Source organism: Chenopodium album, chromosome 10, assembly GCF_948465745.1.
Source record: "Chenopodium album chromosome 10, dcCheAlbu1.1, whole genome shotgun sequence".
NCBI lineage: Eukaryota > Viridiplantae > Streptophyta > Magnoliopsida > Caryophyllales > Amaranthaceae > Chenopodium > Chenopodium album.
Window position 1 is genome coordinate 42,326,223 of NC_137843.1, and position 15,426 is coordinate 42,341,648.

The following is a 15,426-nucleotide window of genomic DNA, read 5'->3' on the forward strand; positions in this document are numbered from 1 at the left end:
TTTGTATTTTTATGCTTGAGTGTTTATCTCTTTTTGTCTTTTTTCTTTTTTTGCTTTTGCATTCTTTTTATTTTTATGAGTGTGGGCAATCCTGATCATGCGGTCTATCACTCACTTGGCATTCATGTTTCTCAGGCACGGTACCGAGCACTCGATAAGAAACGCAATCTGAGACGTGTTCATATCAAAGACATGTTCATGTCAAAGATATTGGAACACTTGCCCTTTTGTACACTTTTATTGTTTCTATCTTGCTATTTTCATCTTTTGAAGTCACCCAAGCTTTTTATGAAATTGAAAATTGCGTAAGTTGCACACCATCCCATCCCAAGGTTAGATAGATATGAGTTGAAAAATGAAAGGTCTATCGTTAGACGAGGCTCAAAGTGGTTTATCAAAAAAGGATTGTATATTTAAAAGGGTGAGAGGTGATATGATGTGGCTACAAGGGGGTGCCTCAAGTCATTGGTATATCTTGTGCTTAGTTCGACGTTTTTTTTTTTAATGAATGCAATGCAATGTAATGATCACATGAAAGGAAACAAATGCTCATTTTATTAAAGGGAGAAAAGAAACGTACAAAATAAAAAATCTAAGGAAGAAGGTGCCTATTACTAGACTTATTGGGGAAAGGGAAAATGAAAAAGAAATAGAAAAAGAGGTCACGAAATCTTGTCGTTGAAGCTCGCCTCTTGTCTTGTGTCGTTTTCTTCAACATCACCCAGTCTTTTCGCTAGCTAGAGGCAATGGTATCTTGTTTGCTTCTATGAGATCTTGAATGAGATTTTGAAACCTGTAGCATTCATCGGTGGTATGACCATTTCCTTGATGGTATTTGCAATAGGAATTAGGATCCTATCTTGAAGATCGCTTTTCTGGCGTTGGATCCTCGGTAGGGCCGATGGGTTTGATTAATCCTCGATCGTAGAGACGATCGAAAGCAGCATCGTAGGTCATTTCAATGGGTGTGAACTCTCTCCTCAGTTTCTTTTTATATTTTTGATCATCCATAGCTAAGACACCGTTATTAACACTGTTACTAGAGTGGGTGTTTCCAAAAGAAGAAGGATTGTCGTTCTTCTTTCCTTTACAGCCACTATTGTTATCGTTACTAATCCTGGCCTTCTTGTCGCGCGGAGGAACATGAAGGAAACCTGAATTAGTGAGGTCTTGAATACGATCTTTGAGAGCGAGACATACTTCGGTGGTGTGACCACGACCTCTATGGTATCGGCAATAAGATTTTGGTCCCAATTGGGATACCGTTTTTTCAGGTGGAGGGTCTTGACTGGGACCAATGGGGCGAATGAGACCTTGATCGCGGAGACAGTCAAAAGCTTCATTGTAAGTCATTCCTATTGGTGTGTATTCTTCAATGGTCCGTTTTGCCCGTGGCTTAAGAGCATTGAGTTCTTCATTAGATCCTTGGTGAGAATTTTGTTCAACTACCATCATCCGATTTGCTAATCCTTCTACCACATTCAAGAGCATGGCAATGACATCTTGCAGTTTTCGGACGTCTTCTTTTAGACTTGACAAGTTTTCACTAATATTACTTAAGAAAATTTCCTTTTCGCCAGCCATTACTACAACCCTTTTGTTTTATAAAAAAGTGATGCTTTATCAAAAGTGTTGTCTTGGTTGAGTGCTCTTCTCTCTTTGACCAAGTACTGTGGAAAGGGAAATTCTTTTAGACTTGACAAGTTTTCACTAATATTTATCAAAAGTGTTATGTCCATATGTAGAACACATATAGGTTTCAGAAAAGTGAGAAAAACTCAATCAGGAAGTAGAGTCGAGCCAACAGTGCTAGAAATGGTCAAAACAAGAAGGAAGAGTTCTGGCTCGGTATTGGAAGAACTTGGCGCCAGACTACAGGGACTGTCGCCGCAAAAGTACCCCTGTCGCCAAGCGACAGAACCACTTTATAGGCGACAAGCCCTGTTTTCTGGGCGCTAGCTCCTACATGCCTCAGCAGGTATCTACATTCTTAGAATTTTCCAGATTTCGCAGCGTTATTTCAATTCTAGTTGTGAAAGATATTTCTCAAATTTCCTACGTGTAAAAATCCTATGTTTTTGACTCATTTCGGATGGTCTATCCAATGAAGACCTTTTTTATGCATATGACAATAATGCTAATCAAAATTACGCACATAAAATACTTAGACCTTTTGAAGTCTCATCCGCTCATTCTAAATCATTGCCAAAATAAATTTCAGGAATTAAAATAGAAATCCTCCCCAGTGGAGTCGCCAAAAACTGTAGGGAATATTTCAAGCATTACCCCAAACTTGAACCCCACTATGATCATACACTTAAGCATGGTGGCGTCCAAAGGGAAGGAAGCTAGAGCAAAAGAGTCGCCAACTAGTTTTAGGAACTTGTAAACCATTCACAGGGTGAAGGTTACACCCCTTAACGATCCATGAGATCGTCAAATCCAAAAGGTCTTGAACCAAATAGGGTTCGGGGATGAAGGTACAAATCCAACCTAAAAGAGATTGAACCTGCCCTAATAATAGGCCTCTACTTCATTCTTCTCGTATTCATGTGCGCTTTCTGACTAGCATGCAATCAATAGATTAACCCTAAACCCGTATATCTATGTTGGTTGAATATTAATGCACAAATAAAACTATTATTGGCGATCACTTGAATTATAATCTTATTAACCTAAACAAGATTATTAATTATCTTATTAAGCGTGATTACAAGTACAAATTCCCTTTAAACATGCATAAAAGGCGTGATCAAGCAATAACAATAATATAAGCATCAAGCAACATGAATAAAAATAATGATCATAACAATTATAATCATGTTAATAATAAAGCTATAATAGCAAGATCCTAGGCATGATACTAACAAGATTAATAACAAATCCTAGCATGTCACTAAATAATAAAGATCAAAGCTTTAGCCCTAACATGGTACTAACATGATATTGATATGATATTAGAAAGCATCCTAGAAATCATTATTGATATAAGCAAATCACCCTAAATATCGCACTAAGGAAAGCATCCTAACATGATACTAGGAACCAAAATAACAATCTAAGCATGATTTCTATATCATAATATCAATTAAACAATTAAAGTACTTACTTGGATGCCTCGTATCTCTTTCTAATAACAAAATACACGCGTTAGTAACTTCAAGGAAAATATAAAATCAAACAATTAAATTAAATAATAGAGATAGAGATTAGGGACCAAACCCTCAAAAATTATAACCTTTCACGTCTAGGGCGAAGGCAACTTCGAACTTGGCTAGGTGTTTCTAGATCTCGTGAATGCGGAATTTTGTAAGAGCTAGAGAGATGAGAGCATAGAGAGAATAGATGATGAGATGGTAGATTGTTGATGTTAATTCATTATGATTGAAGAGAATTGGTCTCTAAAAACGGAGGTTTAAGACCATATTTATAAGAAAACAGTCCGGAAATAAGTAGAATTTGATAAGGAATAAAACTCCGCGATGTCGCTGCAAAACCGACCTTGTCGCCAGGCGACAGGGTCTGTCGCGTGGCGACAGGCCTGGATTTCTACGCGCTTTCAACACGGAGTCCACATGGGAATCAAAATTGATTTGTAAAGTCCGTGAAATCATATTTTTCATAAAATAATATTTTATTCCAAATAAAACTTTATCAAAATATAATTATTAATTCTAACTCTATTAGGATTAAAGAGAACCCTCTAGAGAATTCTAGAAGACTATAATTAATTCTAATAACTTTAGGAATAATAATTAACATTGGGCCCTCCCCTAGATCATTGGGCCGCATGTAAATATCAAACCGGGCCCAGTTTAGTATTTTGGCCATAACTTCCGCATTATTCATCGAAATTGGGCTTATAATATATCGTTTGAAAGCTCTTTGCAAGCCCCATCCAACTACACTATTATTGGACCCTTATTGTGGACCAAACTAAACTGGATTGGTTGTTTTCATAAAATAGAGTTGTTTTTCGAAAACAGAAAGAAAGAATTTAATAAAAACCAACCGCAACACTTGACCTTTCACACTTTCACCTCATTCGATAATCATTCAACGCAAAAGGTATTCATCACTGGGTTTGGTTTTGGGGAGACACATTTGGGTGTCTACACAACCTTTTACTCAACCATGCTGAGGAGTACCTGAAAAGGAGACAAAGCGAATGCTTCTATTGTGGTGATTGGCGAATATTGTGCATTTGTCTCAGACAAGTGGGAGATTGAAGGAGTTATGTTTTCGATAAGTGCAATTACTAGATATATCAAGGATCACTATTATGGAGATAATAAGTTCGTTCTCTTGGGTCGTCATTATCTGTTGCTAGACTATGATCAATGATCTTTGGGCTAGTCAAATAGTCCAAATCCCGCTAGAATAGATCTTATGAGGTCACACACAAGAGTATTGGGTCTAACAAGTTAGAGGCCCATTATTAGGTCTCATGAGTTTATGACATGCTACATTGATTGTTGGGCTAGAATAGTTAGAAGGGCTTAATGTGTTTTGGGCTTGATGTGGATTTATTTAGAGATGTGATCTATAAATATAATCCATGCCTAGGGTTGTATGATATAACAATTAACAGTTAATTGTGAATCAAGCAACCAATACCAAAACCCTAATTCTTTCTCTCTATTCGGCCCTCTCTCTCTCTCCTCCCTGTCCGTATGGCCCTCCTCCTTAGGTGGCGCGTGTGGTGGTGTCGTGGGTGGTTTGTGGTGTGCTCGTGACTCACATCTCCGTCAAAGGTTGATTGAAGTGTTCGATCACGACTAACTAGCATTAGTGGAGGTTTGATCCGTGCTCGTGGACCAAGTAGAGGAATCACGCTTAGGGTTCTTTATCTCCCTTTGTTCTTGCTCGATCGCACGTGGAATCACGCTACAAAGGTATTAATTCTAATTGTTTATGTGTTATGCATGATCTTGGGATTAGGTGCTATATGAATATGATTCATGTTTTCCGCGTTCGTACCTATAAACTCCTACACTTTTTAGAGAGAGAAAGTGATTTTTCCCTTAATCTTCAGGAGCTCCGCCGTGTGATTGAGTTTTTCGGTCACGTATTTTGAGCTTTCCGTTCAACCTTCAAGACTTCCCAGATTTTCCAAAGTTTTCTACACGTACAAAGGTAAGCCGTTTTCTCCTTTTACTCCTCTTTTATTTGCCTTAGTTTTTCTTTTCGTTTTAAACCTGGCTCAACACTCGGCTTCGTCCGTTTCTCCTCATGAGGCCGGTCGTTCGCCTGAGACTGAGGAGTCTAGAGTGGACAGAGACGAGCTGTCTCCTTCATGGAGTGGGTCCATTTCTAGTGTGTACCGACCCTCATCCACCTATTCTTCTATGTCCCTGCAGTCTCAAATGGCCCGGACGATGCAAACGTACGACGAACATGCCGCTAGAAATCTGGACGGCAGTCTAGTGAACCCAAGGGTCCCTTATGAACCAAACAACACGAATGCCGAGACTGAGTCGACCACCAATACAGCCACAACTAGTGGCACTGAATGTTATGTGATCGAAGTGACCATTTCTTTCGAAGAGCGCTAAAGAGCATAGGACGTCTCTTATACTAGGGAGACGTCTCTTATACTAGGGAGACGTCCGGGAAAACTCCGAAACTAAGGTTCCCCCAATATGCCAACTCGGTCATGGATCCGGCCGAGTTTCTATCTTATGAGAGGCCTCCTACCTCTTCTCGGGCGAACGCTGGATCGTCCGTCCCAATTCCGGAACAACCTCATCTCCAACACAGCAGGTCGGACAGACCCAGAACTGGCATTGATTGCCGAACCGTCTGACTTGCCCCCTCGTAGTGCTCTTCCTTCGGGAAATCAGGTGAACGTAAGTAAAGATAAGGGAAAAGGTCCCTTAGCGCCTGAGGGCATTGTGGTTTCTGTAGGCGGCCAGGGCTCCAGGAGCAGGAGCTCGGCCGAGGCTGCTGCATTGGACAATGTCTTGTCCTCTGAGTTTGGGCTGCCCGTCACCCTAATGAGGAGGAGGCGGAGAATGAGTATAGGGAATTCCTCCAACTAGGAGAGGGTTTTAAGCTGAAGGCACCCAAGCGTTCTCTGTCTGTGGCCGCCTGGGAGGAAGAGCGGCCATGCCGAAGGTCCTTCAGCATTTATCGCACTACTTTTGATGTCGGACTTCGCTTCCCCCTCCATCCCTTCGTCCGCACTGTCCTGGACGAATATAACATTACTCTCTTCCAGCTGATGCCGAACAGCTTGTTAAATATTTTCGCTACTTGGTGACATGCATTCGGAAGGGCATCAAGCAAGATTTTTCTGGTATTTTGTGAGATGCACTCCATGACTCGCCTGGAGAAGCATACGGACGATGGTTCATCCTTAGCACCACAAAGGATTATTTGGTGGTGATGGATCGCGTGTCAAAATGGCAAGACTGGAAGAACCGATTCTACCGCTTCAAGACAAAGGACGTTGAATTTAACTTGCGGATGAATCGATTTAATGCTAAGCCGATCTAGCTTGGCCGGGGGCAGCACAAACCATACAAACAACCCGTCCACCCTAGCCAAGCGCACCAACTTGACTACTTTGGTGTCAAGAAGGTACAAAGGGGCGGCAAGATGGTGGTCGTGCCAAAGAACTGGATTCCTTTGGCCGGCTGGCTTCGGGACCCAATATTTATGTTGCCATGCGGCCTATATCGGAACATTCCCCAAGGTGGGGCTTTAAAACCTTCATCGTTCATATGCTAGATTTTTATTAAAAATTTTCTAACTCTTTTTCTTCTTTCCTTGTGCAGAAAAAGCCCTTGCCATGCTGGACAAGGAGCAAAAGGGAGAGGTTGACATGTCCGAGCTAGACTTGGCTCGGTACAAGGCTCGACAGAGACTGTAAGAGGAAACCAAGGAGGTACGGTCGACTAACTCCAGCTAGTAACCTTTTCTTCTTCTTCTTCTTTTTTTTTTTTTGCCGTGCTGGTATGTTTAGGGGAGGGGTCCTTCCCTTCTTTTTGCTTTTCTTTTTCAGTTGGCCACTCCTATTCCCAGGAAAAAACGAAAGCAGTCGGCCACTTCTTCCAAGGACAGCCAGGCGTCTAACACCAGGAAGACGGGTGCATCTAAGACCCCTTCCGACCCGGCGGCCAAGACAAAGTCGCGGACTACTCCTAAGCAATCCAAAGGAGAGCCACCCCATTTGTCACCAAACGCGGACTCCAAGTTCATGGATCCGACAACTGAGTCGGTCCATGATGAGTGCGTGAAAGCGAACGATGGGGGTAAGTCATCCCCGGCAAAACCGACCAACCCCGTCTCAACTCCGCATGTCGAGAGAGTTGGAAGATCTGATTGGCAGGCGGCTGCCAGTCAGTCGGCTGAGGATCAACCCGGCCGCATCAACGAGGGAGGTGACGAGCCCCTGCCTCCCCCTTCATTTGTCTTCCCTTCTCCTCCAAGCTTCTCAGATGGTAAGTCAAAGTTGTGTTGTATTGTAACCATCCTTTTTTTTTATTAGCCTATTTTGCTCAACTTAACACCATTCATGGCCGCGTGTAGATATTGCGGAGGAGATGAATATGAAGCTGCTTGGCCAGTCACTTACTGGCACTGATCGAAAGGCCATGAAAAAAGCCATGGTTCGGGCTATTCCCCAAGCGTAGCATGATAAGTTGAGGGGAATAAATGAGGGCTTCCTCGGCCCTATGATTAACTGCAGTGCCGAGGTAATCATTAGTAGTTTCTACCGTTTTAAATTTTACACTTGGGATATTTTTCATAATTTTTCTTTTACTAACTCATCATTTTTCGCCTACAGCTCTTTCTCAGGCTTAATGCCTTCCTAGATTTGAAGGATAAGGAGAACGAGAAACTGAGAGAAGGCTGGGAGCTGCTGCGGCAGGCTGAAGACACCAACACTAGGAACCTTGCCCTTCAGCGCATCCACTTCGAGACGGCCATTCAGGCGCTCACTGACAAGGCGGTGCGGCAGACCGAGGAGCTTGACCAAGGCCTTTTTGAGGGCCTGCTGGACTGAGCAACTGAAGGCACCCCGGCTGCCCAACCCCCTAGAAGTTGTCCGCATCGGGCATGATGCCGAGGAGAGGCTGAAAAGCCACTACTTCGAGGCCTTCGAGTTGATGGTCGACAAAGGGGAGACCGCCTACAACCAGGAGCGCTTCACCAAGCGCCTCATCTATATCTGCCTCAGGGAGGAGGCAAAGAAAGTGGGGCAGCCCCTTCCCGAGCTCATTGTCACTTCGCCTGAATTCGGGGAAGTTGAGGAAGACAACGAAATGGAGGAGGAGGAGAAGGTGGAGCCAACTGGTGAGAAGGTGCCAGTTGAGGAGTCGTCTGCCACTGCCTCGGCCGCTGACGGGGAGCTGGCCTTAGAGGAGCCTGCCAATGAAGAAAAACCGACTGAATAGAGCTTAGGTCCTCTAATCAGCAGCTATCAAGCTTCAGTCTTCTGTTTTCTATACTTAGTTTATTTTTGGTTTTTATTTTTTGTTGAACAATTTTATTTGCCGCCTGTTTTGAGCGGTTGTGTAAGATATTTTGCTGCCTTTTGAGCAGTTCTAATTTATTTTGAATGTGCCGCCTTCTGAGCAGTTTTTATGAATTTCCATACTTAGAAAATTTTGCGCATTTTGTTATGCTTTTATTTCTTTCGTACGAACACTGGGGTATGCCCCTTTATTCAGTGTTCGCCTAGTCCATATCCTAAGTGGTTTGATTAACTTAGTAGTTTTTATACCTAGAAGGGTATGACGACTAGTAAGTTAATCAAATCATAGTAATGATTGCCCTTGGACTAGGTGAATCGCCGAATCAATATTATGTATGTGGCCGCTTGGCTGTCTTTATATGAATCGTCCGTTGAAACTATCGCTCGAACATACTCATGAAATTTCAAGTAATATTTCAACTTAAAAATTTCTAAGTTTCGGTTGGGCTAGAATGCCTAGGTATGCCCTTGCCCCATCTTTGGGAATGAATACCTTAGGCAAAGTTGGGCTACCTGGTGCCTAGTCGTCTGACCTGGTTGAGGTCGGACGCTTCCTTTGGCCTTTGGGTCTCTGGCCGAATTAACTTAAGGATGCCCTTGCTAAACAATTGCACAGCCGCTTGGTTGTACCCTTTGCGGCCGAGCTGCTGAATCACAAGTAACTTTGTCATCGTTTTTATTTGATCTTTTTTTTAGTCTCTATTGCGGCCGAGTTGCTATGTTGCAAGCAGCATCGTTATTGCTTTCACTCGGCATTTTTGCTAAACAATAAGTAGACATAAACAAATAAGATAATAATGCTTGACTTTCTCATTAATTTGTCAAAATTACATTGTTGGGGCCGTACGGCTTTAATTACATTGCTCGGTCATCTAGACCTAACTATATATACAACTTTTGGCTAAGTAATAGAAAACTTTAAACATAGTATTTCTTCAAATTGTCCGTGTTCCAAGTACGAGGAATAGGACGGCCATCTAAGGCTTCAAGACGATAGGTTCCATCTTGGACCTCTTCTCTAATTCGGTAGGGCCCCTCCAAGTTTGGGGTTAACTTTCCATCCTCATTGGCATGGCCCACCGCTTCCATTTTTCTTAAGACCAAGTCACCAATTTTAGCGGCCTCTTAGACACTCGGCGATTGTAAGCTCTCGTCATTCTGAGACAATAAATTTCATGTCTAAGCGCCGCATTGCCCCTTGCCTCCGGAAGGAAATCCAGGGTGGTCTTCATAGCTTCCCAATTTGCGTTCTTATCATATAACATTACTCGAAGAGTAGGCTCGTACATTTCAATTGGGAGCACTGCTTCAGCACCATAAACTAGAAAAATGGGATTTCTCCCGTTGAACTTTTCGCAGTTGTACATATGCACCACAAGACATTGACCAATTCATCTGCCCATAGGCCGCCCACTTTTTCAAGCTTGCGCTTGATGCCATTGGAAATCAGCTTGTTGTAAGCCTCAACTTGGCCGTTAGCCTACGGACGTCCAACCGAGGCAAAACAATGAGTGATGCCCTGGTCACTTAGCCAATTTTTGAGTTGGGGCATTTCAAATTGAAGTCCATTATCGAACACCATTGACTGTGGCACACCATAGCGAGTGATTATACCTTTCCAGATAAAGGCAGACACATCCATCCACTTGATTCCTCGAACGGCCTCAGCTTCAACCCATTTGGTGAAGTAGTTTACTGCTACTAACACATACCGCCTCTGCCCGGACGCGGGTATATACGGCCCCAAGATGTCCATGCCCCATTTGGCAAAGGGGAGCGGACTACTCATGGCCGACAAGCTATTTGTAGGTCGATGAATAAGGGTGGCGAACCACTGGAACTTGTCACATTTTTTCACCATTTTCATGGCGTCCGAATTCATGCTCGGCCAGTAATACCCCAGATGGGTAGCCTTTTCCGCTAAGGCCCGTCCGCCTATATGGGATCCACACTGCCATTGGTGGAGGTCGTCTAACACATCATGCCCTCTTTCAGGGGTGATACATTTCAAGTGTCGTTTCACAAAATCTTTCTTGAATAATTCCCCTCTCTTCATTTCGAACCAGGTCGCTCTCTTCTTCATCAGTCAGCCCTCTTTTAGATCGGCCGGAATATCCCATCCCTTAAGTAAGAGACGATTGCATTCATCCAAGTAGAGCTTCTGTCAATGATTTGCACGGGCACGGCATCAATACTCCTCTTCTCCTTAACTTCCCAAAACATTGATCTGGGAGTATCACATGATGCCGAGGATGCTAACTTAGAGAAGGCGTCTGCTTGATGATTTTCTAAACGGGGGACTTGCTGCAGCGTGAAATGCTCTAGGCCCTCAGCCTCATCTTTTACCATCTGCAGATATTTCATCATGACTGGATCTCTGGCCTCATCGTCGCCATTCACTTGGCTGACTATCAGCTAAGAGTCCGAACTTTCATCAATTTTTGTTGCCCCGACCGCCTTACACATTCTAAGGCCGGCCAATAGGGCTTCATATTCGGCCTCGTTATTGGAGGCTTGGAATTGAAATCTCATTTCATATTCAAACTTATCCCCCTCATGAGATTGACAAATGATACCAGCACCGCATTCGGTTGCTGTTGCACTACCGTCCACATAAACCTTCAAGATCTGGTCCCCTGCCGACTACAAGTCCGGCCTAGTCGTTTCAGCCAAGAAATCAGCAAAGGCCTGCCCCTTGATTGCTTTCCTAGGCTCAAACGTTAAATCGAAACCTCTTAGCACCAAGGCCCACTTAAGCATCCGGTCGTTGGCCTCCAATATTGTAAATGGCTTCTTCAACTGTTGGTTTGTGTAGAATACTATTCAATGAGCTAGAAAATACGGTCATAGCTTCTTTGACGCCATAAACAAAGCTAGGCCGAACTTCTCAATGGGTGGATACCTAAGCTCAGCGTTATGCAGTACGTGGCTGATGACTAAACTGGGATCTGGTGGCCGTCCCTTTCAATGAGTAGGACAGCACTTAAAGAATGTTCTGAAATGGCAAGATACATGTATAACTTTTTATCCTTGAATGGACTGACGAGTCGAGGTAGTGTATGCAGGTGTCTTTTTAATTGTACGAATGCTTCCTCGGCCTCCTATGTCCACTCGAACATGGCTTTCTTCTTGATTGTCTGAAAGAAGTATCGGCACTTATCCCCTGATCTTGACAAAAATCGGCCGAGTGCAGCTAAGCAACCGGTCAATCTTTGCACTTCTTTGATTGTCCTTGGTGACTTCATGTCCAAGACAGCTTGAATTTTTTCAAGATTGGCCTCAATTCCGCGTTGATCAATCAAAAATCCGAGAAATTTGCCGGACTCAACACCAAAGACACACTTCTTGGATTTAACATCATCTTATGCCGCCTGAGTTCAGTGAATGTTTCTCGGAGATCATTTAGATAGTCGGCCGACTTTTTTGATTTGACAATCATGTCATCAATGTACACTTCCATGTTCCGGCCGACCTGATCTCTAAAGACCGTGTTGACTAATCTTTGGAAAGTGGCAGGGGCATTCTTCAAGCCGAACGGCATGACTTTGTAGCCGTACAGACCCTGCTTGGTCACAAATGCGGTTTTTCTTTATCTTCTTCCCACAAAGGGATCTGTTGGTATCTAGAGTAGGCGTCCATGAAGCTCATAAGGGCATGCCCGGTCGTAGAATCAACCAAACGGTTAATTTTGGGCAAGGGAAAGCTATCCTTAGGGCATGCCTTGTTCAGATCAGTGTAATCTACGCACATTCTCCAAGTTCCATTCGGCTTTTTCACAAGAATAACATTGGATACCCAGTCAGGGTAGTAGCATTGACGAATGAAACAAGCGTCTAGCAGCTTTCTTACTTCTGTTGCGGCCGCCTGATTCCTTTCTTCTCCATGGTTTCTTTTCTTCTGTCGAACAGGTTTAATAACTGGATTCACGGTCAGCTTATGCACGGCCAGGTCTGGACTTATACCTGGCATTTCACTAACTTCAAATGCAAACACATCTTTTAATTCATTTAGCAGCTTGACTAGGTCGTCTCCAAGCAAACCCATAGCTATAGTGCCTACCTTGACCGTCCGATCAAGTTGATCGGGGTCAAGCACTATATCTTGGTGATCGTCGGCCGGCTAGGGCCTCAATTCTTCTGCCCGGCCAACGATCATTAACTGCTATGCCTGGTCAGCCATGGCCGACTTACGCTTCTGGCCGACCTGGTATGTTTGAAGAGACTTTTCTTCGGTTTTTGGCTCAGACAGCTTTCCTCGTCCGCGTACTGTTGGCTTTACTGCTAGCTGATTACATTCCTTAGCCATTTTCTGGCTTCCTTGAATTGAGCCAATTTTCCTGTCCGATCTCTCAAACTTCAACAGCATCAAATGAGGGACTAATACTGCCATTGCTGTGTTTAACGTGGGGCGGCCGAGTATGACATTGTAGCCAGTAAGCTCCTTGACCACTAGGAAGCGGACAACCATGTCCCTTCCTTCCCCCTTCTGCCCGATCCGGACGGGTAAATCGATCTGCCCCACTGGATGTATGATGGACCCTCCAAACCCAACCAATGGGTGGGAAATTTCCTTGAGAGCATTCTCAGGGAACTTCAAATTTTTCAAGGTGGCCAGGCTAATAATATCGGACGAGCTACCCGTATCTATTAATATCCGGTTGACTTTCAAATTGGCTATTTTCATAACAAATACCATGGGATCATTGTGTAGGGCTTAGACTTCTCCTTTGTCCGCCTCACTGACCGTTACTTTTGGGAAAGGTTTAACTTTCACTCCTTCAGCATGCATCACTTTGCCAAATTTCCCAGCGTCTTGCTTCATTCTTTTCATGGTAGGGCCGCCTGCGGCAAAGCCGCCTAATATTACAGCCACTAAACCAGAATCGGTGCTATTTCCATCATCTCCCTTGTCATTTTGCTTTTTCTTCTCAGACTTGTTATCTGTCCGAGTGTAAGTGAATTTTGATTTCAAGACGTACGAATTCAAATGCCCTTTTCGGCCAGCTTATCCAAAAATCTTTTCAGGTTTATGCATTCATTCGTGTCATGTCCCACGTCCTTGTGGTAATGACAGTATTTGTTCTTGTTGCAGTACTAGGCCAAACCTCTCATCGGTTGGGGCTTTTCAAACTCAAATTTATCCTTAATTTCCATTAAGATTGAGTAACAATCCTTGGTGAACTCGTACTCTGGTTCGTACGTCTTGACCTTCTTTGATTTTGGCTGTTGACCGTCAGCCATCCAAACTTCCTTTTTCTTTCCGGCCGAGTCTTGCTGAGAAGGTTGCTTCTTCTCAGCCCCCTTAGCCGGCTGTTCTGCTTTGGCAAGCGAACAAAAATCAGCTGCTTCAATATAGGCCTCGGCTTCCCGCAAAACGCCTGCGTATGTCCGGACCTTTTTCCTGACCAGATCAAACTTGAAATCATTATGCCTTACTCCCCGGAAAAATTCCGAATAAGCCATTTCATCCGGCAGATTATGAATTTGGGCTTTCTCTTGATTGAACCTCTGAACATACGAACGCAATCCTTCATTCTTTCCTTGGACGATTGTTTCCAAGTTTAGGCTGGTCTTCCTTAGGGGATGTTATATGAGAAGTTTCCAACAAACAATAAACTAAGCGTGGTAAAGCAGTTGATACACCCGACCGGCAGACTATTGAACCAGTCCTGTGCCACGCCCTTGAGGGAGGCCGGGAAGCACCTGCATCATGTGGCATCGTCCACACTTTGCAAATACATCAGATTTCTGTATGAAGTGACGTGTTCTTCTAGGTTGCCTATGCTATCATAGGCACCCACAAGCACACTTTTAACCTTCGCTGGTTGAGGAGAGTTGAGAATCTCTTGAGAAAACGGAGGCAGCTTGTCACCAAGATTCAACAAGCGCATTTGCCAATCAATAGCCTTTTACTCTCGAATTCCTTTCGAAGTTTGTTCAGAGCTGCCTTTAGGGAAGCAGCAGTAACTGGAGGATCCTCGGCCTCATGGAATGAGGCGGTCAAAGGATCACTAGAATGAATCATTCTGACTATGTCTTCTACATGGCCATCCTGACCAGGGCCAGGGCCGGCATTAGTTGTCAGACCATCTATTGTCATTACGGACAAGTATCCCCATAGACGGCGCCAAATGTTTCGGGGTATTTTTGGAATCCCTCGGGATACTGGTCACGCTCTGCGGCAAGTAGACTTGGACACCTGCAAAACAACGGAGCTCCGGTTTATTAGAGATTCGCCTCCGACGATCTAGTAAGTAATCGGAAAACGGATTAAACTAGAGAGAGAAAGTAGAGAGAAGTTGGAGCTTTTAGTGCTCTATTAAATGTTATGTCACAATCCACCCCTCCCATCATAAATGATTGGGGTATTTATAAGGGTGGGAAATTGTGCCACTTTAGGGTTGATACCCTAAATTTCTGTGCCCTGATTGGCTGCGCAATCAGCTGACGATACATGTCAGATAGGGGTGCCGTTTTGCGGCATTCTTGGAATTTGGGCCTCCTAATGTAAGGAAGCCCCTTTTACTCTTTTTCAGGTGCTCTCTTAAAGTTGACATGCGCTACCTTCCTATAGGGACACGTGTCACCCTTTGATTGGGCCACGTGTTACTATGGGATTGGACCACGTGTTGGGGTGTATTTTAACCCTAAACACCTATATTAATTTACGAATTGTAAACCCCCAAATTAAAATTCTTAATTTCACAAATTACAATAATTCTACTCATTACAAACCTAAGCCAAATTCCCCAATGTAAGTTTGATGAACTTAAAATTTCCAAATTAGTAAACCTTAGCTTCTTGAGTTAAAAGAAGATAAACATAATATCAAACCAATGAGATAAGACTTTTAAGGGGTATTTTTATTTTTATTTTTTTTTTTTTTTTTTTTTTGGAATAATAAAAAAATTGAGAATGTAAAAACGAAGATGAAACAAAGAAATT

At 43.4% G+C, this 15,426-nt stretch overlaps 1 protein-coding gene across 1 annotated transcript; it reads right to left on the reverse strand.

Annotated features, from left to right (window-relative positions):
- Positions 1-12,643: 12,643 nt before the first annotated feature.
- Positions 12,644-13,177, reverse strand: LOC145565212 (uncharacterized). Its single transcript, XM_081625284.1, has one exon. It carries the CDS (start codon positions 13,175-13,177, stop codon positions 12,644-12,646), a length of 534 nt encoding a protein of 177 aa, XP_081481410.1.
- Positions 13,178-15,426: the final 2,249 nt, after the last annotated feature.